The sequence below is a fragment of the Neophocaena asiaeorientalis genome, unplaced genomic scaffold (assembly GCF_003031525.2).
Source record: "Neophocaena asiaeorientalis asiaeorientalis breed wild unplaced genomic scaffold, Neophocaena_asiaeorientalis_V1.1 scaffold79, whole genome shotgun sequence".
NCBI classification, from domain to species: domain Eukaryota; kingdom Metazoa; phylum Chordata; class Mammalia; order Artiodactyla; family Phocoenidae; genus Neophocaena; species Neophocaena asiaeorientalis.
The window spans coordinates 9,012,412-9,033,420 of record NW_020175402.1 but is presented as its reverse complement, the minus strand read 5'-3'; the positions used below and the strand labels follow the sequence as shown (position 1 = coordinate 9,033,420).

At 39.4% G+C, this 21,009-nt stretch overlaps 1 protein-coding gene across 1 annotated transcript; it reads left to right on the top strand.

Moving 5' to 3' along the window:
* Positions 1-5,047: 5,047 nt before the first annotated feature.
* PTP4A2 (protein tyrosine phosphatase 4A2) lies at positions 5,048-19,073 on the top strand. Its single transcript, XM_024766677.1, has 6 exons — positions 5,048-5,062; positions 7,238-7,935; positions 10,024-10,116; positions 13,782-13,912; positions 15,194-15,268; positions 16,525-19,073. Exons 2-6 carry the CDS (start codon positions 7,840-7,842, stop codon positions 16,631-16,633), a joined length of 504 nt encoding a protein of 167 aa, XP_024622445.1. The 5' UTR covers positions 5,048-5,062; positions 7,238-7,839; the 3' UTR covers positions 16,634-19,073.
* Positions 19,074-21,009: the final 1,936 nt, after the last annotated feature.

Sequence of the window (21,009 nt, the reverse complement as noted above, 5' to 3'; positions counted from 1 at the left end):
AATTTGAATGGTCTAAGTTCAAGGAGCCAGATGTATTCACTTTTAGTTTGATAAATGCAACAATAGAGAGGATGAACAAAGATAAGTAGTACAGAGTAGAGCTCTTATTTCTACAGGGCTCTGATGAATTGGGAGTAGGTATGAAAGTAAAAATTTCCAATTTGAGATCAGTTAACCAGGAGATGAGGTTTTTTTTTTTTTAATTGAAATTTAGTTGGTGCAATATGTTAGTTTCAGGTGTACAACATAGTGATTAGGCATTTAAGTACATTGTGAAATGATCATGTCTATAAGCCTAGTAACCATCTGTCACTGTAAAAACTTATTACAATATTATCAACTATATACCTTATGCTGTATATTACATCCCTATGACTTATTTTATAACGGGAAGTTTGTACCTTTCAATCCCCTTCACCTGCTTCGCCCAGTCCCCCCACCCAGAAGATGAATGGCTTTTTGTTTTTTTAAAAATAAATTTATTTATTTATTTATTTATGGCTGCCTTGGGTCTTTGTTGCTGCCTGTCGCTTTTCTCTAGTTGTGGCGAGCAGAGGCTACTCTTCGTTGTGGTGCGGGGGCTTCTCATTGGGGTGGCTTCTCGTTGTGGAGCAGGGGCTCTAGGCGCGCGGGCTTCAGCAGTTGTGGCACATTGGCTCAGTAGTTGTGGCTCACGGGCTCTAGAGCGCAGGCTCAGTAGTTGTGGTGCACGGGCTTAGTTGCTCCGCGGCATGTGGGATCTTCCCGGCTTGAACCCGTGTCCCCTGCATTGGCAGGCGGACTCTTTTTTTAAAAAATAAATTTATTTATTTATTTATTTTTGGCTGTGTTGGGTCTTCGTTTCTGTGTGAGGGCTTTCTCTAGTTGTGGCAAGCGGGGGCCAGTCTTCATCGCGGTGCGCGGGCCTCTATCGCGGCCTCTCTTGTTGAGGAGCACAGGCTCCAGATGCGCAGGCTCAGTAGTTGTGGCTCACGGGCCTAGTTGCTCCGTGGCATGTGGGATCTTCCCAGACCAGGGCTCGAACCCATGTCCCCAGCATTAGCAGGCAGATTTCTCAACTACTGCACCACCAGGGAAGCCCCAGCAGGCGGACTCTTAACCACTGTGCCACCAGAGAAGCCCCAGAAGATGAGTGTTTAATTAGCAATGTTGAATTTTCTTTAGTTTACAAGTCTTAATCTCAAATGGTCAAAATGCAGTAGATACAGTAGTACTTTAAAGAGGAATTTCCTTGCTTTTCTTTCTTGATGGTTGTGAAGATTTTATGGTCTGTTGTCTGAATAGTCTGTGAATATTCGGTCAGCCTTCTGTGAGTTATTAAGTTACTCAGGGCCTTGACTTTTTTTTCCCCACAGACCCCATATCCAGTCTGTGGACAAAACTTTTTGGGTTCCACCTCCAGGTACATCTTGAAACTGATTCATATCCTCTCTACTGCTACTGCTTTGGCCCAAGCTACCATTATCTGTCTCCTAGATTATAGCATCAAGTTCCTACCGGATCTCCCTGCTTCCACCCTTACTACTCATAATCTGTCTCCATATAGCATCTAGAGTGATCCTTTTAAACATTGGTTGTCACTCTTGCTTGAAACCTCTTATTTTTCTCTGAGTAAAAGCCAAATACTTCTGTTGGCCTGTAAGCCTCTCTTTTTATTTCTCTGACCCTATTCATTCCCTTGCCATATCTGCTCCAGTAGCACTGGCCCCCTTGCTGTTCCTAGAACACTCCAAGCATGGCCCCACCTCATAACCTTTGCAAGAGCTAATCCCTCTGCCTAGAATGCTTCCTCAAATATCTATTTGGCTCAAAACCCCAGGACTAGGATAAAAGGTCACTTTTTTCATTGAGGCGTTTCCTGCTAGCCTTATTTAAAAGTGGAATCCCCTCTCCCTTCTGACACTGCAGATTCCCCTGCTTTGCATTTTTCTCCATAGCAGTGGCATGTTTTATTTGTCTTTTTCTGCCTGCTAAAATATAAGGTCCATTCTGACAGGAATTTTTGTTTGTTTACTGCTCTTGCTGCCCATATAAGAATATATGGTACATATTATGTATCCAATAAATATTTGCATTTATACATTTTTAACTGGCCAAATTGCAGTGTCTAGTCCTTCATGAGAATGAATTCTTTACTGTTGACAGAGTAGTCATACTTAAGGGAAATGCAGGTGTCTTCAATGAGGTGAAATTAATTTGTTTTAGGAAAAAATTGTTGCAAGGTGTTAGTCTTGTATACCATATTATGCTTTCATGTTGTCTGCTTGTAGAAACCACGCTGACTCAAATTTGCATGACTTCCTGTAGAATTTCTGGCCAGAAAAGTAAACAGTAAATGTATACTTACTTGTTCCTCAGACCTTTGCTTTTAGATTTTATTTTCTTAGATCTAGAGTTCTTTTGTACATTTACTTATAATGTACTGTTTTTAATTTGGTGAATACTGGCATAACCTATCGAATTAGAGGGTTTTTGCATCATCACTTTAATTTGTAAATAGAAGTGATTTCAGTGGAAAGCTTGTTGTGAGTGGCTTGACAGGATTTTTAAAAGGATGCCCAGGGCTTCCCTGGTGGCGCAGTGGTTGAGAGTCTGCCTGCCGATGCAGGGGTCACGGGTTCGTGCCCCGGTCCGGGAAGATCCCACATGCTGCAGAGTGGCTAGGCCTGCGAGCCGTGGCCACTGAGCCTGAGCGTCTGGAGCCTGTGCTCCACAACGGGAGAGGCCACAACAGTGAGAGGCCCGTGTACCGCAAAAAAAAAAAAAAAAAAAAAAAAGGATGCCCAGTAAGTGTGGGTTACATTAAATGGGGCTGATTTTGTAAAGTTCGTTCATGCCCTTGAATTCTCTATATTTATATTTGAACTTAGAATTACAGTTGCCAAAGCAGGATCTGAATTTTACTCCATAATTTAATATCTTTAACAAAGAAGAAAGCTGTCTTTCTGGAAATGTGTAGGTACAGGCTTGCCAGGGACAGAAGGACTAGCCCTTTTGAGGCTCTTTGTAATCCAGTGGTTATAGCACTGTTAAGGATGTAATTAAATTGTAAATCATTGTAGGTTCTTTATCACCCTAGAATTAAAAATTAAAGGGACTTCTCTGGCTGTCCAGTGGTTAAGACTCTGCATTTCCAATGCCGGGGGTGTGGGTTCGATCCCTGGTCGGGGAACTAAGATCCTGCATGCCACATGGTGCAGCCAAAAAAAAAAGATTAAAAAAAATTAAAGAAATTAAGGTAATAAGTGTACATGGGAAAAAAACAGTAACTGTTTAGAAGGTATATATTGTAAATCATGCTCCTGGCCTGAGTGAAAACATACTAAGTACTCACAAATATTTCTATATATACTGTTTATATTATCATGTACCTTGCTTTTTTCACTTATTAGTATCTCTTAGCCATCTTCTCATATCAGTTTATATAGGTGTTTTATTCTTTTTAACCTCTCCATGGTTTTCCGTTTTAACATTGTGCCATGATTAAGTGATGGGTATTGTATTATTCCATGCATTTTGGCTTTTGGTTCTCATCTAGGTAGATGTTAGCAGTAGAGCATTGACAGTGGATATTTAAACTTGTAACATACCCCTCTTCAGAGTTTTAAGTAGTCTCTGTTGTGTTATTGACTTAGTCTTACTGGCAGTGCACTGTCTTAGCTTGGTAGACCTCTGCTTGCTTGTTCTTCTTCCAGCCCCCTTTCTTTATTCTTCTTTATCTTTTCCTCTTCCCTCTTTAATTTAAAAGGATTTCTCTGTCACAGACCATCATTTTCTAATTCTTCAGTGAAGTCATATTCTTTTGTTAAAAATGGAAATGTTGCCTAGGAAATGGAAATTCCCAAATTCAACATTTTAAAAGTTAGATTCTATAAAAGATAAAGGGTGGAGAGAATATTTGGATGCATATTTGAATTTGATCACTGTTATGTGTCAAGTAAACCAGCCTCTTCCATCATCTGGTAAATTAAAGTAAAAATCAATTTTTACTTAAGTAGGTAGAGCAGAATCAATGCCAGAGAGAAAACTTCAGAAAAAAGTTTTCCAGTAAGGTATACAGGTGCTGAGTTTATGCTAAAATGTATGGCTCTGTAACTGTTGAGTACTTTCCAGCTGTGGTAGGTTGTTTATGATTTTTTTTTGCAGACTGTTTGCTTTGTATTCTTATGGGTGTCCCAGAAAGGAACATTAGTTTATCTGAATTGACAGGTGCAAGAACATTTAACTGTTAATGTGTAGTTGAACTCCTGGGGGAGGGGGAAGGAACAGAAGCTTGCTTTTATCATGCATCTGTTAACACTGATAGAACATAGTGTTTCATTTGGCAGAAATTCCTTTGCTGGAGATCTCAGTATGGTATTAAGAATTGAAAATCTGGGAATTCCCTGGTGGTCCAGTGGTTAGGACTCTGTGCTTTCACTGCCGGGGTCTGTGTTCGATCCGTGGTCAGGGAACTAAGATACTGTAAGCTGTGCAGCCAAAAAAAAAAAAAAAAGGAATTGAAAATTTATAATAAGTTATCCTTATCCCTGGGAGTGGTCCTTCCAAACTGAGCTTGGAGGAATAAGATGGGATAAAGGTTGTTCTGTTTTCTGAGAAGACAAACACTGATGACTGGGTAGAAAACTTAATGCTAGAGCTGTAACCTTTTAAGCCTGGCTGTCACTACAATGCTGGTCTTTCAGTGCCTTTCTCAGCTGACACACATATTAGCTGCCATAACAGCATTAAACCGAAGGGATTCAAACAGGTTAGAATTTCCTTGTGTTTTGCTCTGCATTGCACGCAAACGGTTGTTCTTTGAGTAGTTATTTTAATAGTCTTTTCTTCCCTTATTATAAGGTCACAGAGTTGCAAATGAACATCCAACCAAATATTTGAAGAAAAGTTACACTGTCATGAATAAGATTATGACTTGAAAAATATGTGGATACCTCCATTAGTCAAAATTGGAGGGAAAATAAGACCTGGGTTCTTGTCCTTGATCTGCTGCTAATTAGCAGTGTGGTCTTAAGTCTTTGTAATCTCTCTGGATCCCAAACAGCATCTTTTTTTTTTAAAGGTCAGTGTATTTGATCTCTTAAGTTTCTGCCAGCTTTAAAATTCCTTGACTGTACAAGGAGTACTCTGTGAAATGTGTGATCTAAAGTGGCTGCGTTTTAGGGTTACAGTTAGAATTATGAGTTAGATTATGAGTTAGGAAGGGGGATGGTGTGTATTATGTTTTTGTTAGTTTGAATGTAGAAGTTTTGTGTGTTTACTGTAGTGGATAACTCATTATGCTGAGGTATTGAAGTTCTTACAATGCCATTTTGAATTTCTTGTGTCTGTCTCATATTTTAGGAATGTTTTAGTTTTGAGCTTGTGTCTATGGTAATATAATCAGAAGTATATAATTTACAAAATAAAATGCCATTAAGAATATCATAAAAAGAAGACTTGAAGATAGAAGATTAGGCTTGAAAGTTTGAGGCTTAGGTTTGTTCTTACCTCTTTCAGTTTCTTCCTGCAGGTGCCTCTGTAGTCATTATCTTTCATTTGTCTGGTTACAGTCATCTTTTTTAGAGTTCTAAATAAGCATTTATTGGTGGCTTAGGGAAGAGGCAAGTAGAAGAACTTAGACCTCGTCCCTATTTCCAGAGGAACTTATGATTATGTTGAGACTCTGACTGAGCCAGCTATACAGATTACTGTGTTTCAAAAATTCTGCCACTTCTCTTCTTGCCTTGTTTTGGTAGGAATTAATATTTGGGCAGGAGACTGCTGTGTGAATCATTAACCTTTGGATGCTTTTATACTCTTGAGGTAGTGATGTGAGAAATAATAAAAAGATAAATTGGACTAGAAATGAGAGAATGGGATTTATATATTAGCTGAGTCAGCTGGAATTGTGGTACCTTGGGAAAAAATACAGGACTTTTCAGAAGAGTCTGAATTTGGGCCTAGCTAATTCATTCACCTTAGACAAGTCACTTTTCTGATCCTCTTTCCTCATTCATCATAGGTAGTTAAAAACTACTTAGAGTTGTGAGGAAAAGAAGATAACTGGTATCATATGAACTTTATGAACTGATATCATAAATGGGGCCAATGCATATATTTTGGATTGAAAGAATTAAATCCTCAAAGTGGAATTTTGGTAAATAGCCTTCATTTACAGATATAATTTTAACCAAAGATAGTTAACATCAAAGCAGAAAAATAAGGAGATCATTTGATGTGAACTTTATAAAAGAGTCCATGGAGTGAAGTTTTAAGTATCTTTTAATGATTTAAAAATGATTTTAAATGATTTTAAAAATTCATTTTATTTTATTTTATTTTATTTTTATTTTTTTTTAAACATTTATTTATTTATTTATTTTTGGCTGTGTTGGGTCTTCGTTTCTATGCGAGGGCTTTCGCTAGTTGCAGCGAGCAGGGCCCACTCTTCATCGCGGTGCGCGGGCCTCTCACTGTCGCGGCCTCTCGTTGTGGAGCGCAGGCTCCAGACGCGCAGGCTCAGTAGTTGTGGCTCACGGGCCCAGTTGCCCCGCGGCATGTGGGATCTTCCCGGACCAGGGCTCGAACCCGTGTCCCCTGCATTGGCAGGCGGATTCTTAACCACTGCGCCACCAGGGAAGCCCAAAAATTCATTTTAAAATGACTTGAGTTAGAAATAATCTTATTAGTATAGAACTTTATTGAGCCTCGTTTTGAAAAAAGGAAGACATATTTAACTTTTTTTTTGGCTGCACCATGCGGCATGTGGGATCTTAATTTCCTTACCAGGGATCAAACCTGCACCCCCGGCAGTGGGAGCACGGTGTCTTTTATTTATTTTTTTTAGTATTTATTTTATTTTATTTATTTATTGGGTTGTGCTGGGTCCTCGCTGTGGCAGGCAGGCTCCTTAGTTGTGGCTTGAGGGCTCCTTAGTCGTGGCATGCGCACTCTTAGTTGCAGCATGCTTGTGGGATCTAGTTCCCTGACCAGGGATGGAACCCAGGCCCCCTGCATTGAGAGCTCGGAGTCTTAACCACTGGATAGCCAGGGAAGTCCCAAGACATACTTAACTTAAATCTCTGACTTTTAAAACTCTTGGTATGTACTTCTGTCCTATTCTTGGTAGATGGCAGTAGTTTAGAAGTGGTGCCATTTCAGATGTCTTTGGGCTCATAAAGAATGTATTCTTGACTTTTGGGCATTGTGTTTGCTGTCACCTCCAGTTCATTTTCTTTATGATTGTCTCCTCCAGGTTTTTCGTTGGAATATACGTTGCACATTTATGGCGATTCTGAGTGTGAGGGCAGACTTCTGCCAGGCTCAGCACAGCATTTCCGCTGACAAGTGAGCTTGGAGGTTCTATGTGCCATAATTAACATTGCCTTGAAGACTCTGGACACCGAGACTGGCCTCAGAAATAGTTGGCTTTTTTTTTTTTTTTTTTATTGCAAGCATATATCTTTTAATGACTCCAGTAAAATTAAGCATCAAGTAAACAAAAGTGGAAAGCGACCTACTCTTTTAACTTGTCTCACTAGTGCCTAAATGTAGTAAAGGCTGCTTAAGTTTCGTATGTAGTTGGATTTTTTTGGAGTCCGAAGGTATCCATCAGCAGACATTGAGGCCCAAATTGAATTTGGATTCAAGTGGATTCTAAATACTTCTGCTTATCTTGAAGGGAGAAGCTTCTTAAAGAATAAACAAGTTGAGTAGAGAAAACACTGATCGATAATAGGCATTTTAGTGGTCTTTTTAATGTTTTCTGCTGTGAAACATTTCAAGATTTATTGATTTTTTTTTTTCATTTTCCCCATCACACTCACACACGCACGCTCACACTTTTTATTTGCCATAATGAACCGTCCAGCCCCTGTGGAGATCTCCTATGAGAACATGCGTTTTCTGATAACCCACAACCCTACCAATGCTACCCTCAACAAGTTCACAGAGGTAAGATTGTAGCATGGTCTACTTTTTGGATTGATTTATAGGTAAAATCCTGTTAAAAATTAACACCACTGTAAAGAAATCTTATACCACAAAGCCATTTATTTCTGTGATTGGAGTATGGATGATATGGATCCTGTGGATCTTACCAGTCTTTGTTTGAATTGAGTTGAATTAGTTAAAACAGATTTTTAAAAGAACATTTATGGAATTTGAGGAGATCTTAGAGATTGTCTAGTACTGTGTTTTTTCCTTTGAACATTATTAGCAGTTCTTTTGTTACAGTTTCAATAATAAAGCTAATTAACATTTATTGAATACTTAGTACGTACCCAGCATTACAATAAGCAGTTTTATGCATTATATCATTTACTCCTCACAATAACCCTATGAGGTATAAGTACCATTATTTCCCTTACAGATGAGGAAACTGAGGTTCAGAGTGGTTTAGTAATTTGCCTGAAGGCACACAGTATGTGGTAGAACTATCTCTGACACTAAAACCCATTTCTTCCTAAAATGCCCTAACCACTTTTGATGAAAAGCTACCCTAGAACTACTTAGCAGTAGGAACCACATTATTCAAGGGTCCGGAAATTTAGGGGAAGGAAAGGTATTATAGGTCGCATTTTTATGTCAGATCCTGCATTTTTTCTATTGGTAGTAGTAGAGAAACATTTTGTACTTTATTCAACAGGCATTTGAATGTAAGCTTTTTAATCATTCTCAGATTGTTCAGTCTCAATGATTTCTGTTGATGTATTTGTGGAGTAGACTTAGAGAGCTAGATGAACTCCTAGGGATTCTAAATCTACCTCTCTCACTTTACAAATGGCAAAACTGAGTTCAGAAGAGGTTTTGACTTGCTGAAGGTCACAAATATTTACCATAAAAATTTTCTACTGGAAACTTTCAATGAACAGCTACTGTGGAGTTCATTTTAATGGGATTTTATTTGTATTTTGAAATTTAAAAAAATTTCTGACTCATTATATAACATTAACAACTTTCCTGAGTCTGTTTTATGAGAAGGCGTTTCTGTGAATAATAAAGTCCTTTAGCAATTAAAATAACTTTTCTCTTTAGATAACCAGATGATGGACACTTCTTGTAGGATATCACTGTTCTGCTTATTTATATTTTTAATTCTCTGAGCTTCTTAACTTTGTGTACACAGTGTACAAGTTAATTCCAGGCCGGTATGCCCTCTGGTTGTTCAGTCACCTTTAAGCCTGGCTGAATTACATGATACTATTTTCAGCCTGTGGATTCCTTGGTCATAGACTCCTGCAGCTATAAAAAGATGTCGGTGGCCTCTTGAAGTTAGTTAGTGACTGGATTAGGCATTACTGTAGGAAAACTTCTAAAGGAGCAAGACTTCTGGCTGTAATTGTGTGTTACTTGACTTTGTAATATAATACCACTATTTAATCTTAATTTCAAAATTGCTTTTGTTTCTTTAAATTATAAAAAGCAATATGTACTTAGTACATAAAAATGAGAAGTTACAGATAAGCAAAAGACAATTTAAAAATACTGTTAATACCTGGTGTCTAGATGGTTTTTTCTATATTTATGTATATATTTATAAATATACATATAGATAGGATCACACTGTGTATTATAGAAAAATTTCCCCCAACCTCCTTAGTATTATTTTTATAGCTGTCATAGTATTCTGTATGGATGTGCTATACTTTCTTAACCATTCACCTGTTTTTGGACCATTAATGTTTCTGTCTTTATACCATCCCAAACAACCTGTGTTAAACATGCTGGTACCTAAATCTTTGTGTATATCTTTAATTATTTCTTTAGTATAAATTCCCAGAAGTAGAATTTCTAGGTCAAAGTGTGTGTGTGTTTTTAAAGTTTTTGCATTAATGCTACCAAATTGCCCCTTACAAAGGTGGGCCTTATTGATGCTTCCACTTTGAATGCAAGAATGTCTATTGTATATGTTGTTACAACGAGAATGATTTTGATCTTTGTCTGAGAATGAGGTCTCGTTTCAGTTTATAAGAGTATATTTTTAAAGCTTTCATTGCAGATTCTAAAAACAAGTTTCCTTATATTTGTTTTTCTTTAAAGGAACTTAAGAAGTATGGAGTGACAACTTTGGTTCGAGTTTGTGATGCTACATATGATAAAGCACCAGTTGAAAAAGAAGGAATCCACGTTCTAGTGAGTGTGTAGTGTTTTAATTTTTCACTACAAACAAGTTGTACCTTTCAAACATAGATTTTTTTTTTTTTTTTTTTTTCCCCGGTACGCGGGCCTCTCACTGTTGTGGCCTCTCCCGTTGCAGAGCACAGGCTCCGGCCATGGCTCACGGGCCCAGCAGCTCTGCGGCATGTGGGATCTTCCCGGACCGGGGCACGAACCCGTGTCCCCTGCATCGGCAGGTGGACTCTCAACCACTGCGCCACCAAGGAAGCCCCAAACATAGATATTTTTAAAACTTGGCACTCATAGTTTGCTTTTTAAACTTACAGGAGATACAGTAATCATAGCAATCTGTTAAAATTCCTTTGGATTGGCAGTTTTGTTCATTTATGTGCTTGAAGTCTACAGATGCAGAGTATTTTCAACAAAAAAGGCAAAATTTAGTGCACACTTATTTCAAGAAAATGGAAATTTCATTTTTTTTTCTCTAGGAAATTAATGTGATATTTAGCTTTTGTTTCTAGGCTACTGGTTTGAATATAACTGAAAGTAGTTTCCATCAGACATTCTTTTTTTTTTGCGGTACACGTGCCTCTCCCCGTTGTGGCCTCTCCCGTTGCGGAGCACAGGCTCTGGACGCGCAGGCTCAGCAGCCATGGCTCACGGGCCCAGCCGCTCCGCGGCATGTGGGATCTTCCCAGACTGGGGCACGAACCCGCGTCCCCTGCATTGGCAGGCGGACTCTCAACCACTGCGCCACCAGGGAAGCCCCTATGTGCCTATTTTTTACTGAGAGTTAGTTCTGTAGTCTTTACTGCGTTGGTTAGTAGTTGAGAAGGCAGTTGATGCAAAGAAAATAAATGTCCTGTTGGTAAGGCAGTTGTCTCACATCTGGTACATAAAGTTTCCTCACTTACACATTGGTGAAAACACAAAAATCAAATAGCCAAACATTATGTTTTTTAAAATGTATTTTAATAGTATGGCATGGTAATAATACTTTGCTTGCATTCCTATTTCTAAATGATTTTAAGGTCCCCTGGCTGGAAATCACTGGGGATAAGTATAAACATGTATAAAATGTAGCCCTGTGTTTAAAAAAATAAAAACAGAATTTTAAGTTCTGAAATTAAACCAAATACAAGTTCCTTTTCCTGTATTGTATGTTCTTTAGAGAGTAGATGAGAAATCAGTTTGTCTTGACAGTTGGCAGGGTGAGAAAATGAACTGCAGATTGACTGTAGTCTGTTTGAATCAGTAATGTTGGTAAACACCTTTATGAACTAGAAATGAACTAAAGAACTTGAAGTAGTTAGTAGAAGATAATGGTAGATCTGGGATTTATTCCAGGCCTTTAAATCTAGGCTTTTGTTTTGTTTTAAAGAGCTGTGATCAGATAAAATTAAAGGTCTAACTAAAGCTGGAAAAAAACCAAGGATATTTAGAATTAAGCTTGGAATTTCTTTTTTTTTCCTAGGCAGAATTTAAAAAAAAAATTTTTAAATAAACTTTATTTTTTAGAACAATTTTAGGTTCACAGCACAACTGAACAGAAGGTACAGAGATTTCCCATATATGCCCTGACCCTACCCATGCATAGCTTCCCCCGTAATCAACATCCCCCACCAGAGTGGTACACTTGTTAACAGCTGATGAACCTACACTGATACATCATCATCGCCCAAAGTCTATAATTTACATTAGAGTTTGCTCTTGTATATTCTAGGGGTTTTGACCAATACATAATGACATGTATCCAGCACTATAGTATCATACAGAGTTGTTTCATGACCCTAGAAATCTTCTGTGCTCCACCTATTCATCCCTCCCTTCTCCCTAATGCCTAGGCAGACATTTTAGTTTAAGTTGGATTGCTAATTTACTTTTGCTAGGTGAAGAGGGTTTGGAACACCTTATAAGAGGATATTCCCAAAGTGAGACCTTTCAACCCTTTGACCAATGTTCTTGTAAATCAGAAGCACATTGGAAAAGACTAATGGTGGTTTCAGCCATGTCAGCTTGAAGTTCAGATGCTTCTAAATTGCTGCTTTAGTGATTTTTTTGGATAGAAACTGCTTGTATGAGTAAGTAAAGCATGTTTCATATTATTGTTTCTTAACTAGATGCATTTTAGGGAGTCTTAGAGGAAGTAAGCTCTTGACTAAGGTACTTACTAGTTTTACTGCTATTTACAGTTAAACTCTGTAGTGACATTTATAATGATAACATTGACAGCCCTTTAATTATGGGGCGTAGTTGACAAACATGTGCTACCATGGCTAATGGGCTCCATGAGGTGTTCTAGTGGTGCCAGTCATGAGTGCACGGTCAGTTTAGTGCTCTGTCACTTTTCCCTTTTTCCTTCTCTAATGTTTTAAAGTGTCCTTATCCAGTCTCATTAGAACAGTATTGTTAAAAAAAAACATTCCCAGTGTCTTTGCATTTCTGTCCTTGAAGTTAGATGGGACAGAGGGTATGCTGCAATATGTGAATGTCCCTTCCCCGCTTTCTTCAAAATGACTTGTGTTGGTTTCTCAGGACCTTGTGCGAGGTAACAAGGAAGATAAATCCCTGCCTGTATTGTGAATGCACATGGGGTTGCTCTTAATTGAAAAACAACCCAAATCAATGAATATAAAAAGAGAAGGGAATACTTGAGAAAATGGTTTTCATTTCCTCAGGATCATATCATGTGGCACTATACTTGTAAAATGGGGTGTGTATAATTTAGGCCGAGCTTTAAAAATATTTGCTGCTTGACTTTAAAAAAAATACATATGTAAGCACAAAGATGGTAGTATGTTTCTATTATGATCTGTTGGAAATTAATTATCAGAGTCTTTAAAGAAAAGACATCATAACTTAGAGCTATTTGGGGATAATCCTCAAAAATATTTATATTCGTAGAGACCAATGAGATACCAGTGGTATACTTTGCCAAAATGGACTTCTAAATCTTATTGACAGGTGGTGTGTCCTCTCTTACTTTGTCTTGATTTTAATTTTAGTTTTTTCTATTATGTCTAATTACTGTTCTATTCAGATAAAATATTTGAAGAATGCTAACCTCTTATCACTCTTGTGATAAGAGAGATTTCCAAAGAAAAAGTTTGAGGCTTATGATGCTGGTTATGTATGCTTCATTGAGAAGGCTAAGTTGGCACACTTGAATTTTGATCTTGGATCATTTTTCAGAAGTGATCAGAATTGTGTGGTTAAGTATAGGTACATGGGGCTTCCCTGGTGGTACAGTGGTTGAGAATCTGCCTGCCAGTGCAGGGGACACAGATTCGAGCCCTGGTCTGGGAAGATCCCACATGCAGTGGAGCAACTAAGCCCGTGTGCCACAACTACTGAGTCTGCGCACCACAGCTACTTAAGCCCGTGAGCCTAGAGCCCATGCACTGCAACGGGAGAGGCCACGGCAACGAGAAGCCCACGCACCGCAACAAAGAGTAGCCCCCGCTTGCTGCAACTAGAGAGAGCCCGCGTGCAGCAACAAAGACCCAATGCAGCAATAAATACATACATACGTACATACATACATACGTTTATTAAAAAAAAATCGGTACATGTAGAACAGTTAGTGCAATTAGGCCTGCCCTGTGTATGCAGCTGTTGTGCATTAGGATGTTAATTCTGGAGAAAATATCAATTTAATGTAAAAGACCTTTTCCTCCCAGGATTGGCCTTTTGACGATGGAGCGCCACCCCCTAATCAGATAGTTGACGATTGGCTAAACCTACTAAAAACCAAATTTCGTGAAGAGCCAGGTTGCTGTGTTGCAGTGCATTGTGTTGCAGGACTGGGAAGGTAAGTTCTTCCCCTTTTGTCTGTGAATTCATTATCAAAAATTTCACTTTGAGAGAAACTGCATTTATTACGCTAAATATTAAGTTGCCTGAAAGGAAATGAGAGCAAAAGCTGGTGTAATGATTTCTCAGAATAACTTTTTATGTTTCATTGTCTGAGTCTGGGTTTAGTGGGTGGTGGTTCATAAGTTGTTTTGGAACTGGTTTAATGTAATTATCTTTGAGCCAAAAATACAGTCTTAATTTAGTTTCTCCATTTCCAGTAATCAAAGTTTTAGGTGTTTGAAATGGGCAACAAAGTTAAAATAATTTTAGATTTGAAGAATCTGTACATGATTAATTTTAGATTGAGATGAATGGAAGTTAATAGATGAAGAGCAGATGGTTGAACCTTAAATTCTTGAGAGAAAATGTATGGAGAATGAAAGTTGACTTTGGTTTTAAAATCTTTTTCCTTGAGCACTGCATGGAATGGTGTTGCAACACTCATCAACAGTAGATTAAATGTCAATTTATAATGTGCACTTTGACTCCAAACATTAATGCAAGCTGCTGTTGCCTCAAGGTGGTGGTGACTCAGGCTGTTACCTCTGCTCAACCCTTTCGTTTGCTATTTTCCTTTTTTGCAGTTTAGTGTTGTACAGTTCTTCTTCAGGGTCAGACGTCTCTAGTCCTTATCCTGATTTGGGGCAGTTTTTTAAACTAATAGCTATCCTAGTTAGGTAGTCAGTCCAAAGTTAGTGCCTTATAATGGGCTTATTATAAACATCATTTCCTTTGTTATATTAATATATGTATAGAAAGCAATTCCTAATAACGAATTCTCTGCCACTCTCCTAGCTCATGGAAAGGATTTTGTTGAGGAAGTCTAGCACCTCTTTAGTATTTGATGAAGAGATGATATTAAAATTGATTTGTAACAAAAATTCTGAGACACTCAAGATAATCCATTTGGTCATTTACTATGATAATAGTTAAAGATCAGTGGATTTTTGGTGACATAAAATGATGTGAAAATTTGAGATATAATGTGATGATGTTTTAAAGAGTAAAGATCTCGTAATAAAGGTTTAGAATTTTGTACTTTACTAAAAATAGAAAATACCATAGAAGCTGTAATGATTTAGATATTTTTACTATGTAGAAAAATATCATATTTTAGTGTACAGGAACAATGAAAGCTCAAGCTTTACATACTTTTGGTAATAAGTAATCCTGGGTTTTAAAAAATCCTTTAATTCCAAAGACCTGTGGTTATTTACAAATGAGTTTATCTCTGCAGGGCACCTGTGCTGGTCGCACTTGCTTTGATTGAATGTGGAATGAAGTACGAAGATGCAGTTCAGTTTATAAGACAGTGAGTATGAAGTTTTACGTTCAGAAACACATAAAGCAGGACTTCCCTGGTGGTCCAGTGGCTAAGACTCTGAGCTCCCAATGCAGAGGGGGCCCGGGTTTGATCCCTGGTCAGGGAACTAGATCCCACATTGCCATAACTAAGAGTTCTCATGCCTCAACTAAAGATCCTGCATGCCTCAGCAAAGATCCTGCGTGCCACAACTAAGACCCGGCACAGCCAAATAAATAAAATAACTAATTAATTAAAAAAAAACACACAAAGCAAAATCATACAAGAGAAAGAAATGATAAAAAGTACCCATTCATAGTACAGGGTAATCTGCTGTCTTTGGCTTAAAATATTATTTGAAGATATCAAAAATGGCAAGTGATAAAGAGACTCACAGTAACACTACTGGCTCCCAGATTTAAAGATTTTCTAATTTAGGTGGCAAATTTGGGCATTGTAGAATATGTCCAGTATATGACTTGAACATCTAGAAGTCCTTAAAATGAATAGCTAGGTAGCTGAGTCTCAGTGATGTGGTGCCTCTTTTAATGGCTGTCCAAAATGCCTTCCAAATGTAACTCTCTGTGACAAAGAGGAAAGGAAGAAACTATAGAGGAGCAGTTAATCACCTAGGATTCTTAAGTGACCTGTTCAGTCACAGAATCAGGATGGCAGTGCCCAGACAGACTCTTGACAGCAGTCTGGAATAACAGGCCATGCTATTTTTTTTGTCCAGAATTCTTTGGCAATTATTGTCTTGCCCTTTCCCTTTCTAACCTTTTCTTAAAAAAAACAAAAAAGAGAGAGAAAGAAATAAAAAAAATGACTTTGTGACAAAGGGCATGAAATGTATGGTAGCTCTAGGAAGATAACATGTTTCAAGGAATGCCATCTGTGTCTGCTGCTTCATATAAATACTTCCTCATTTATCCTAAATACTTGCTGCCATTTCTAATATGAAGAATATATTAATTGGGAAGAGTATAGTCAGATGTCTCTGGATTAACCATTCTGATCTTTATTAAACGATTAATAGACTCAAATGAGAGTTAGCAAAGAAAATTCGTCTATTTCTTCTTTTAGGAAGGCACACAGAAAGTTCATGTTTCAGTTCAGCCCTTTCACTTAAGAAGTGATGTTGTATGGGAAATATGCTGGTTTTCAGCTGTGTAGAGTTAGAAAGGCCATAGGCCATAAATACACTTTTCAGTGAATCAGGCAGCTCTTTTTTTACGTGATAAAGTGTGCCATTCTTGTATTTTCAGAAAAAGAAGGGGAGCATTCAATTCCAAACAGCTGCTTTACCTGGAGAAATACCGACCTAAGATGCGATTACGCTTCAGAGATACCAATGGGCATTGCTGCGTTCAGTAGAAAGAAATGTATACGAAGGCTGACTTGATCGTGGCATTTAGAGGGAACTCTTGGTACCTGGAAATGTGAATCTGGAATCTTAACTGTGTCATCAAAGTAGTGATGGATTCAGTACTCCTCAACCACTCTCCTAATGATTGGAAAAAAACAAACAAAAAAGAATATATCCCTCTATAACGTGAATAAAATGTTTAAGAAAAGAAAAAGAGAAAGAAAAAAAAGGATTAATTTAGTGAAGGATGATTTTGCTCCTAGTGTTGGAGTTTGAATTTCTGCCAGGATTGAATTATTTCAAAATCTCCTGTCTTTTTAAACTTTCTCAAAATAGGTCTCTAAGGAAAACCAGCAGAACATTAGCCTCTGCAGAACCATCTGTTTGGGGAGCACACTCTTCCATTATGCTTGGCACATAGATCTCCCTTTTGTGGATTTCTTTCTTTCTTGGGGGCGGGGGGGGGGGAGGCACGGTGTATTTTTCCCTTCTTCTCACTTTCTTCTATCCCTCTTTTTTCCCCTGATACAAGTTGTAGGTGAAATAGGAGAAGCCCATGTTGCTGTAGATGTGCGTGCAGTCTGGCAGCCTTAAGCCCACCTGGGCACTTTTAGGAAAAAAAACAAAAAAACACCAAAAAAAAGAAAAAACAAAAAAAGGCAGTGGCGTATATAGTATATGATCCAGGTGTTTTTTAGTCTTTACTGATGATGGGGTATTCATGTTAGTTTCTTTTCTTGAAAACCCTATTCAGCATTAGGCAAAGTAGCCAGGAGCCTTTTTTGTTTTGATAAATTTGTGGGGAAATGGCATTTTAAGAGGAGTCTCTCAAAGAACTTAGCTGAGAGTCGAATTCATCTCTTTTCCAACCAATGAAGCTAAGTGGATGTCCCAGAGATTGTTGTTTTCGGAAGGGGAGTACTCCAGGCCGTCACTAAAGATATGTCCAGGCAGAGCATTAGCACACTTTCTACACCTTGTAGAATTGTGGGCTGTAGCATTACTCTGATTTTCTGTCTAATGATGTCAGAGAATGCTGTTAGTGTAAAGTTTTTATTTTAGGACTTATTTGTACTCTGAATTTTCAGGAACAGTCAAAGGAGTAGCAGCAAAGATACAATATTTTAGACTTGAGAAATGCCTGTAATGGGTATTTCCCAAACTGCCCCCTATATGTACAGTTCAGTTTAACCACTGATTGCCTTGTTATTTTCTTACTAGGTTCTTTGTGAGATTAAAAAAAATTTTTTTGCTGGTTCAAAACCAACAATGCCTAGTGAGTATGTGTCCACAGGCCATAATAGGGTAGAAGAGAGACATAGAGCAGCTCATTGTGTAGCAAAGGGACTGTGTGGCTAGTGCAGTGGTGTAGTATCATTTCTGCAGATTTTTTGCTGGGTTCAGCGTACTGATCTAGAAAAGCTGTTTTGCTGCTCCTTTGCAGTTGTGACCAGGCTGCATTGACAAAGCAAGTTGGAGGACACCATCAGGGGCTCTTGCACTCTCCAGCTGAATATTACATGATTAATAGTGCTCTGCTTCTAAGGATTTGAATAAAGTCTTACGGTCATCTTGTCCTGTTGGAATTTGCTGTGCAGAGCCATAAACTTCCCATTTTGTTAGGATCAGCTAGGCCAGTAGGAATGGACCAGGACCTTGTTTCACACTGATGATACCTCAGATGTTGGCTGGCTATGTGAACTGCCTATTTCCTATGCCGAGTTGTTTTGATTTTTAAATAAATAAAAATCTGTAGATTCTCTTCTCCCCCATCCCAGAAAACAAAACAAAATAATGCTTTTTGAAATTGTTTCTAGGATTTTAAAGTGAAAAATGATGGTACTATCCAAAATTCTTTATTTCAGAACCTGACAGTAGATTCCTTTAACATAGGCTCAAGATCAAAACAGCATACCCTCTAAGCTCAGATAGACAGTTGACTCCAAGGGTTTTGATCAATACCAGAACAAACCTTTTTCCTTTGACATGCTCTGAGTTTTGTTGTTTGGAGGGAGGGAAGGAGGGAGGGGGAGAGAGAGAGAAAGGGAGAGTGAGCGTGTGAGAGTGTGTGTGTGTGTGTGTGTGTGTGTGTGTGTGAGAGAGAGAGAGAGAGAGAGAGAGAGGCGCGAGAGCAGTATCCACCAGTAACAGTGCCTGCCTGAGTTAGGAAAATTACATTCCTGGTTCTGTATGAGGAGAAGGGTATATAAAGCAACATGAAACATTAGCCCTCATTTTGTTTTAAATTACAGACTAATGTTAATTGTTCTCAGAACTGGATTTTCTTCAAAATTAAACATTTTTTTCTTTTGGATTTAATGAAGTATTGCTAGCTGAAGCCAGTTTGACATGGTGAGGGAGATGTCAGACTGATGAAAGGTGTGCAGCCTGATTTAAAACCAAACCCTGAGCCCTTTTAAAGAACAATAAAACATATTTTACATGCTCTTTGTCTGTGCGTTTGTTCTCCACCCTCAGGTTGAGTTTCATTTATGTCTTCTTAGAAAACTTGGTATTCTCAAGGCCTGTTTTGGATCCCGCTAATAATTACTTCGGAGGTGAAATAATTAGAGGTTGGGAAGTTCGAAGATTTCATGCCTCCCAGGTGTTCAGTAAGGGCAGACTTAACAGTAGTTGGGATACACCTGGTTCATTTTCTGGTTCAGTTCTTGGACACAACACTGCAGGAATTCAGCATCTTGTCTCTTTTCAAAGGATGTGTTTATACCATAGGGTTTTTTTTTTTTTAATTATTTTATTTTTGGCTGCGTTGGGTCTTCGTTGCTGCGCCCGGGCTTTCTCTAGTTGCGTCGAGCAGGGTCTGCTCTTCGTTGCGGTGCGTGGGCTTCTCATTGCAGTGTCTTCTCTTGTTGCAGAGCACAGGCTCTAGGTGTGCAGGCTTTGGTAGTTGTGGCACGCGGGCTCTAGAGTGCAGGCTCAGTAGTTGTGGCACATGGGCTTAGTTGCTCCGCAGCACATGGGATCTTCCCAGAACGGCGCTCGAACCCGTGTCCCCTGCATTAGCAGGCGGATTCTTAACCACTGTGCCACCACGGAAGTCCTATACCATAGGGTTATTTATTTATTTATTTACAGCTGTGTTGGGTCTTCGTTGCTGTGCACGGGCTTTCTCTAGTTGCGGCGAGCGGGGGCTACTCTTCATTGCGGTGCGGGGGCTTCTCGTTGCAGTGGCTTCTCATTGCGGAGCAGGGGTTCTAGGCATGTGGGCTTCAGTAATTGCGGTGGGCGGGCTTAGTAGTTGTGGCTTGTGGGTTCTAGAGCGCAGGTTCAGTAGTTGTGGCTCGTGGGTTCTAGAGCGCAGGCTCAGTAGTTGTGGCACACAGGCTTAGTTGCTCCGCGGCATGTGGGATCTTCTCGGACCAGGGCTCAAACCCGTGTCCCCTGCGTTGGCAGTTGGATTCTTAACCACTGTGCCACCAGGGAAGTCCTACCGTAGGTTTTTTTTTTTTTTTGCGGTACGTGGGCCTCTCCCTCTCACTGTTGTGGCCTCTCCCGTCGCGGAGCGCAGGCTCAGCGGCCATGGCTCATGGGCCCAGCCGCTCCGCGGCACGTGGGATTTTCCCGGGCCGGGGCACGAACCCGTGTCCCCTGCATCGGCAGGCGGACTCCCAACCACTGCGCCACCAGGGAAGCCCACCATAGGGTTTTGATGAAGCACTGAAACTTTACTTGAACACTTTGAAGAACAGTGAGAAAGGAGGAAGTTTGTATATCGGATTTGGGGGTGGGAAATTTCCCTTTAAGCCATGGGTAAAACATCATCCAGATAACACATTCATGTGGTGAGGTACAAAGAATGAAAAGTGAAGACACAGATCCCACTTTGGAGGACCTCAGTCCAGAAGAGGAGCCAGATATGTAGATTTAAACAGAGTGAGTGGTTACAGAACTATGTGACTTATAATTCACTGATCCTCTCACCTCATGTCCTTCATTATGCAGCTTAGATTCTGTGGTCCAATGTTAGAGTTACTATTGGTTACATAGTAAATTGCTTTGCCCCAACTGTTGCTTCATTATACTTGCCTGGCTGAACTCCATTTTTGGTTAAGTTCAGTATGCCGCCTTCTCTGCACTTACGCAACTGAACTTGCTGGAACAGTTTCCGTGTTTTGTTGTTTTTTTTTTTTTTGCGGTACGCGGGCCTCTCACTGTTGTGGCCTCTCCCGTTGCGGAGCACAGGCTCCAGACGCACAGGCTCAGCGGCCATGGCTCACGGGCCTAGCCGCTCCGCGGCATGTGGGATCTTCCCGGACTGGGGCACGAACCCGTGTCCCCTGCGTCGGCAGGCGGACTCTCAACCACTGCACTAGCAGGGAAGCCCAGTTTCTGTGTTTAAAGTCATGATCTCAAGTAGACCTTA